The sequence below is a fragment of the Daktulosphaira vitifoliae genome, unplaced genomic scaffold (genome assembly GCF_025091365.1).
Source record: "Daktulosphaira vitifoliae isolate Bord-2020 unplaced genomic scaffold, ASM2509136v1 Scaffold_1, whole genome shotgun sequence".
NCBI lineage: Eukaryota > Metazoa > Arthropoda > Insecta > Hemiptera > Phylloxeridae > Daktulosphaira > Daktulosphaira vitifoliae.
The window spans coordinates 54876002-54884280 of NW_026099572.1; the positions used below are offsets into that span (position 1 = coordinate 54876002).

At 26.2% G+C, this 8279-nt stretch overlaps 1 protein-coding gene across 1 annotated transcript in view; it reads left to right on the forward strand.

Annotated features, from left to right (window-relative positions):
• Positions 1-3503: 3503 nt before the first annotated feature.
• Positions 3504-8279, forward strand: part of LOC126894905 (uncharacterized) — a 53069-nt gene continuing 48293 nt past the window's right edge. The window contains exons 1-2 of the mRNA XM_050666244.1: positions 3504-3557; positions 5243-5299. Of these exons, the coding sequence (XP_050522201.1) occupies positions 5261-5299 (39 nt within the window). The 5' untranslated portion in view covers positions 3504-3557; positions 5243-5260. The remainder of the gene's footprint in view (positions 3558-5242; positions 5300-8279) is intronic.

Here is an 8279-nt window from a genome sequence, read left to right on the forward strand (position 1 = left end):
AAAAAAAAAAAAAAAAAAAAAAAAAAAAAAAAAAAAAAAAACGTGTTTATAAATATCTTTTAAAATATTTCAAAATTAAAAAGATTATTTCTTATAATCTTAAAATTATTAAAATATCATTCAAAATTATACAAGTAATTAATCATATTTCATAATATATGAAAAAATAATTCTTAATGTAATGTTGTGTACCACCTAAAATGAGACACGTTAACGTGTTTGGAGTGGATGTAGTTGTAATGTGAAATGAAAATAAAAGATTACGGTACAATATATATATTTACAACGGTTCTTTAAATTTAGAAATACAATTATTTATAATTGATACATTAATCGTCTTAAGGTAAAATCACTTATAAGTCGTAACACAAAATATTTATACAATGGTTCGAACGCGATTAATTGTTGCTTATTCGTTGTCTAATACTAATTATTCCTTAACCGCACTACATAAATATAATAACAATACGGGTTCGTAACAGTAATATAGAATTATGTGTGAATAAAAAAATATATAATAAGTTAATTCCATTATACATCGAAATTCCATAGTATTAATAAAAATTATGTTAACAGAGTATCATATATGATATAAGTCCAGTTCTAGATTTATTAACAATGAGCTGGTATATTTATATTCTAAAAAACGTTATGGAATAAACGGTACTCAAATACAAAAAATACGCAATCCTTGCGTCATATCTACTTTGAAAGAATATTGCTCTATAGTCCTGTTGATATTGACGATCTACACACTGCTGTGTATGGGATATTGAATAATAATGCCGCATTTTTCGTTTGTACATATTTTTTGGGGATTATACCGCTATCGCATAATTAGGGTTCGCCGAAAATTATAAAAAATACTTTTAAACTGTANTTCAGACCGGTTAATGGACGGCATTTGTGTGTACATTCACCCCGCTCCTTTCCTATCTTGAACGTCATTTGCACTGCTCACCCCATACATTGTCGCCTTATGATTAAAATTGTTCTTAGTAACTTCCGGCACTGGGTATTAAGTTTTTTTTTTGACCCCTACTCCAAAGGCTAGCCGTGTTGTCGCCAACGGACCGCCGGGTCAAACGTCGGACGAGTTGTCGGAAATTAGCCATCATCGGAACTGGTCGTCGCTAATTTTCGTCCATAGCGGTCTTTTTTGTTGTGTGCGTTGCAACTTTTTCATTTTTCTCTTTCTTTGTCCCCTTTAATTTGTAGACGAAGTTTTTTGACCATTCGGTTTTTTGCCTCGTAATAACTTAATTTTTTTTGTTTTTTTTATTAAAGTCCCCTTAATTTAACTTAACCATCATCTGTTTCTTCTTTTTTGCGTGTTCCATCTTCAATGGACTCGTGTATTTTTTTTTCCTTTCAAAAATCAACTCCCCTAGTTTATAAGGTACGGGCAACGGCCTTGTATAAGGTCATCCCTGATCTATATGGTTATGTGACAACTGTCACGAGGTTTTGGTGTACATCTACTATCAACGACTCAACGGACATCAACTTTAATATTTATTAATTATATATTTTTTTCTAATTGTTTTTATATATAAAAGTTAATTTTTTTTTTAAATCCTACTGTGGTCCGACAATACACTGTCTCGCCCAGTAGGTTGGCGACCCTTTTCTTATGATTTTGTGAAACGCCATGAAAGTTACAAATTTTTCGTTGCGGCCAATTAATTTGATTTTTATATATTTGTAACCTATCAATGTACGAGAAGTTTTTTTAACCTTAACGTAATAAAATTGTTCAATACAAACAAGTCTTCTGATAATAATGAGGTTAAAGCTATCAGACACTAGTGCCACAGTTAAAGAAAAAATGTCAATAGTATCAATTAAACTAACAGAAATTGTATGGAATATGCCGATCATCAAAGTGATCGAAAAGGAACAATTAAAATTACTTAGAGTTTAGATAGTGAAAAAAACCTATTTATTGCGCCCATAGAAATTGGGAACTGTGTGAATATCAGTTTGTATCACAAAACAAATCGGTTTTGTGGACTATTAAAACATGTAATTATTTCCAAAAGTCTCGTTATGTATTAGTAGAGTTTCAAACAAACTGTAAAAATAATGAAACTAAATAATGTCTGAATTCGATCACTCCATTTTAACAAATCTTTAAGTCCATTTAAGTTGCTTGGATTGCTCTGCGAAGTATGACACTCATACTTTATACATCTACTAACAATTACCAGATTCATAACTAATGAATCCAAGCTTTTTGATAAAATCATCATAAGTAAATACCAACACCGAGATGCATGTTTCAAACCATAATCAGATTTACATACTTATTAGTTTACATACTTGATGCTCTCCTTCCGTTTTTTGGTTGACAAAAAGTGATTTATACGTGAGGTTTAGAAATAACTTTTTGTAACTTTCCATTTAGAAAATCAGTTTTAACATCTAGTTGATATAATTATAGATCATATTTACAATTATTGTAAATAAATAGGTTTCTTCACAGTTATCACCTAACAAATCATGTTTTCCATCGCTATATAGAGATATTTAATAAATATTCTGTAGATACATGACGCTAAAAAACTAAAAAAAATTGCCTTGTACTTCGATAAATCAAATAAATCACATTTTTTGATCGATTATTTCGATTCAAAATTTAATATAGAACAAAATATGCTTTTAAATTTCTTTCGTCATTGTTTACTTAGTATTATCCTAGTAAATAAACCTAAAAACATTTTTTTTTTGTAGATAAATAAAAAAATACTTAATAAAACTCTAAACCGAAAAAATATGTATATTTATGATTTCGTTACACATTTTATTTTATAAATGATTCATACTAAAAAAAATTAACGATATTTGCTACGAGATAAAATTAGATTTACATTAAATAAAACTATATTTTCATGACATTTTATTCAATATAACTTATCTTCTCTTAAAATTATTCGTAATTTAGTAACTATTTATCTAAAGACTTGTATTGCAATATAGTTGAATATGACTAATGTATATAAATATTTTAGTCGACACTAATTAATGATTTTATATCTTATTGAACATAAGGATAACTTAAATATTGTAATTGACAGTTTCAGAAACATCTTAATTATTATCTTGAAACTGTTCTAAATTACCATAAAAATTAATACTATAAAACATAAAACTATTTTTAATAGTTGGAAACATTATTCATTATTGTATACATGATTTATTTTATTACACATGAATAATGGTCTTTGTTTTATAATTATACTATATAATATCATTAATTAATTTTAAAATACTATTTAACTATAAGTATTGATATTTATAAATAAAGACTATAAATATCATTTCGAATAATGGATAAACATTTATTTAACTGATGTTAAAATAATTATCGTAAAATATTTTCTTTAAATCAAGATTTTTAGGAACTTTTAAAAAACCCCATATATTAGAATTATCAAATTTTACTTAACCGTGTAAACAAATATCATTTCAAAATTTCCCAACTAAATTATTGTAAATTTGAAATATAATTTCTAATTATCTTGAAATTATTAAAAATATCGTGAAAAATTATACGAGTAAGTATGCATTTTTCGTATTAAATAAATAAATAATTCTTAATGAAACATAAAATTATGAGCAGGTAAAAAATATGTAATAAGTTACCATCAAATATATTTATTTATAGTAAACATTGTAAATAATATTTAATCCTAAATCATTTATCAAGTAGTAAAAATAAACTTATAATCTATTATCTCTGATGTATTACTATAACATTCGTATGGATATAACAGCTGATTTAAGCAATTTAATTATTCGAGATATTATATTTGAATAAATGAAATACTACGATCAGTGGTAAAACTACAAAGATTAGGAGATTCAATTAATTTAATTATCATTAAAATTAATTCCATCAATCTATCTACTCCGATTTAGAAATTTTAAAGATAACTTAAAAAGCTAAACAAAATTTTTTAAGCTACTATTTAATTATTAAATCCATTAATAGCTAACTTACATCAAAATCACTTACCCTGTAACCCGAGCAAATTTTTATTTATTGGAGGAGTGATCGATACGATAAATTATATATTTTCGTATTTTAACTTCGATGCGAGACTGAGAAGGTATTAATTTTACTATGATGTTTTTATAATTTTTTTTTTAATGTGTTTGTTACCACTTTTCCTTAGTCTCACGTACCGGATTTCTTCTTTCAAAGATATGTCAAAATATCTCAAGTCGTATTTAGTCGACGACATTTACTCCAAAATTGAAACATTTCCCTCGTTCTATATAAATGGGGGAAATCACTAAAAAAGTTAAATATTTAATTTTAACTGTAATTTGCGATGATTGAGAGGGAGTACAAATACAGCTAGCTAATTGTTTTTTTATAACGTCGTTATCACAGTCATAGAGTGGTTATAGCCAATTATAAAAATCAATAGATATATCTTCTGTATTACCAGTTAGTGTATTTATAAACTCACAATAATGTGCCTTATTACCATTGATAATAAATGTTACGTATCTGAGAATATCGACGTCATAAAAAACCAATTAGCTACCTGTATTTGTAAACCCTCGTGTATTATACAAGTACATTAATTCAAAAATTTGAAACTTTAAATTTTTATATCTAATAAGCTAATAAAGTTATATTAAAAATTCAAATGGCATTTACTATTACATTAAAAAGTTAAACATTTTATTAAATTCAAAATATGTGTTTCCGTATAAAAAATAAAGTTGATACCCTTACAAGGCATAATAGATGAACTTAAAAAATATTATATAGTTAATAATTCAAGAATAATGTGCAACTTAAGATAATCAAAAAAACAATTTTTTTTTATCATATTTAATGTGTAAGTAATCGAGTGAGTTATGATAATAAAATCATGTCTGAAAAAAAAAAAATTTTTGGTTTCACTTGACTTTAGCAATGAATTTTTACAATTATAATCAAATTTTATAAAACATTCAATTGAGTAGATTTTATTAACAACTTTTTGATTGGTTTTTTATTTAAAGTAAATCATAAAAATTAATTAATATCTATATACTTAAATTTTAGAATCTTTTTAAAAACCAAAAGTTACTTAGATATGATTACAATGATTAGAAATTTTCTATTGTAATTATAACGATAAAATGTAAAAAATATTTTAACAAAATATTGAGATTTTCTTATAAATTTTCTGTAAATAGTAATTATAAAATTTCCTAACTGAATATAATTTTTTTTTTCAAGCTTCACTATTAAAGGAAAATGATTGTTTATACATATTTACAATTCATCATTTTTTTAGTAAGTAAACTAAATAACTTAGTAATTTGATGTATAAAATAATCTGTTTAGGTTCACTCTAAAGTGGTACTAGATATTTCATTAAGCGTAACAATGTTCATAAATGAATTCAGATGTTTTGGTACTCTAACATTTATTCAAACCTTTTAGGCACAAACTTATACTGTCAGATATTTGATAGCTATTCTAGAAACGAGTATTCATTAATATGAATTCAATATAAAAATTATTCAATCTGTAACATTAATTATCTTTCATTTTAGAGAAGAATTCAAAAAACCCTGATGACTTTGGAGGTGTAAAATTCATTAACCTTAAAATATTTTTAATTAATCGTAAGAACTATTTAAATAGTAATAATAGCTTCCTGTTTCTTTTTGTTTACGTCCATAACTCGTTAATCCTATAGATAATGAAACCTATTTACTAATTATGACACGTGCGTTAGCAGTAATATCTTTATACTTTTCTATTCCTCTATCATTATTTTCTAAAAAAAAAAAAACAAAACTATTTGTTAGTCTCCTTTTTAAAACTTTTATCAGTTTATTTCGCTTTGTATACGGTAGGGGGTATATTTGCATTTTTGTGTTGAAAGTTTTGAAACAAGTAAAGTATTTTTACGATGCAGTTTGGAATCTATTAAAAAATTATGTTAGCGCATTTGAGTTATAATACATTTAAAATCTACTTATCTGTGTTATTGTTGTGTTATTTAAATAAATCACACAAATTTTAAAAATCAAAAATAATATTTAGGCTGTTATACGTACGAAAATTCAAAATAAAAAAAAGTGGTCACTAACACTACAAAAATTTATCATTTAATAAAGACTTGGGTTTGATTCAAGAGATTCCCTATATTATACCACGTCACCACTGTGCCGCGACCACCCTGTGCTGGGTTTTTTTCCTTGTTCTATTATATAATAAGATTAGCTTTTATTTAAGATATATAAAAAAAAGTCAGTTATTCTGGATCACTTTCAAATGTTAATTTTTTGTGAAAAAATTTTTATTTTGAATCTCCCCTATGGTCAGGTATAGGGTCAGATTTATAAAAAAAATATATAANAAAATCTGTACTCCCCTTGTCAGGTATTTTAAAATAAAATAAAATACAAAACCCAGAATTTTAACACAAAAATAGCAAATTTTTGAATACGGTAGTCATTTTTACCGTGAAGACAAATCCAGAGGTCACATTTTTTTTTTTAAATTAAAGTATATTATATAAGCTTTAATTTAAGATATATATAAAAGTGTCAGTATTTCCGGAATACTTTCAAAAATTAAATTGAAAATATCATAGTAACAATACGCATGATTAAAGTTTTGACCCCCCTTGTTAAAGGGGTATGATCCGATTTACAAAAAAAGCGTGTAGATGAAAGGAGTATATAAATATTTATAAAAAAAAACCCAGCACAGGGGGGTCGCGGCACAGTTGTGACGTGGTATAGTTGGATCAAGTATAATGATATCTGACAGTGATTAAAATCACTATCAAAAATAAACGCTTCACATCATAGAAACACATCATAGAAAAATTAATACCTTCTCAGCTTTGTTCGAAGTTGAAACAATATTTATTTATACAGAATGGTTTCATACGTATTGACAACTCTTATAACTTTTGATCCAGTAATAATTTCACATTTTCACTGTTTTTTTTAATAATTATTATACATTGTTAATATAAATATTATATAAAAAAATATAAATTTTTTTAATATTACAAAAAATTAAGAAAAAAATTGGTAAAAAATATCTTATAAATTTTAAGTATTTAGTTTCTTTAGCACTAGATCAACGTTTGTGAACATTTAAATGTTGTATGTTTTTTACGTTATCAGTCATTGTGATATGGATTCAGAAAAGGACAGAACAAAACCATATATTTTTAAAATACAATGGTGTTAAGGATTCGTTTAATATTCGGGAGTCTTAGTCGAAAAAATCGGTAGCTACCTGACGTCTGTCCAAATATTGTCCCTATCTCCTTAAATGAGTCTTAATTATCTGAAGCAGACACAGGCAATCGTGTACCTTAGTTACTAGTGAGAGATTATATAATAAAGTTAAACTATTGTTTTATGTCAACGATAAAGTGGAGTTGTATTTTAAACGTTCAGTAAATATAAGATATATGTAATGTATACTATGTCTATCTTGAATTTTAGTAACGTTGGTAAGTAGGTATATTCAAGTAAGACGGAGTTGGTTGGCTTGATGACAATTGGCGATAGACGAGTAATAAAATAAGTTAAGTTACTGACAACATAAATAAGGTAAAAGTGATATTATCGAAAATTCTGTCTATAACGGCCACTCAAACACAACTGCTCTTTGTTAGTTTGACATCAGTAACTCTTGGCTACAGACTAGTATAATTGTCACATTTCCCTTTATGTTAATTGTTACCATCTTATATCCCATAACTACTTTGTACCGCCAACGAAGTATACAATATTAACACAGTGACACACGTGTTACTAATGGAGAGCAGATTGCACACATAAGCACTTTTGGTATTCACTGCTACCATACCATGTCTCCAACACCAGTTGACTTTTATCATTATCGTGACTATTACTCTTATTGTCTAAAACATTAACTTAAATTAACTACCACCAATTTAGTGTATGTGTGTGTCGTCAGCTCTTTATTATATATATATATATATATAATATTTCTAGTGTGACTTATGGTAGTTCTTCTAAGGGAATATAAATTAAATAGGAAACCATAGTATCTAAAGTAAATATAGCCTAGCTAGCTATCCTATAACTAGCTATACTGGATCAAAAGTTATAAGAGTTGTCAATACGTATGAAACCATTCTGTATAAATAAATATTGTTTCAACTTCGAACAAAGCTGAGAAGGTATTAATTTTTCTATGATGTGTTTTTAGCTTCGATGCGAAGCTGAGAAGGTATTGGTTTTACTAAGATGTGTTTTTTTTTTTTTTTTTTTGT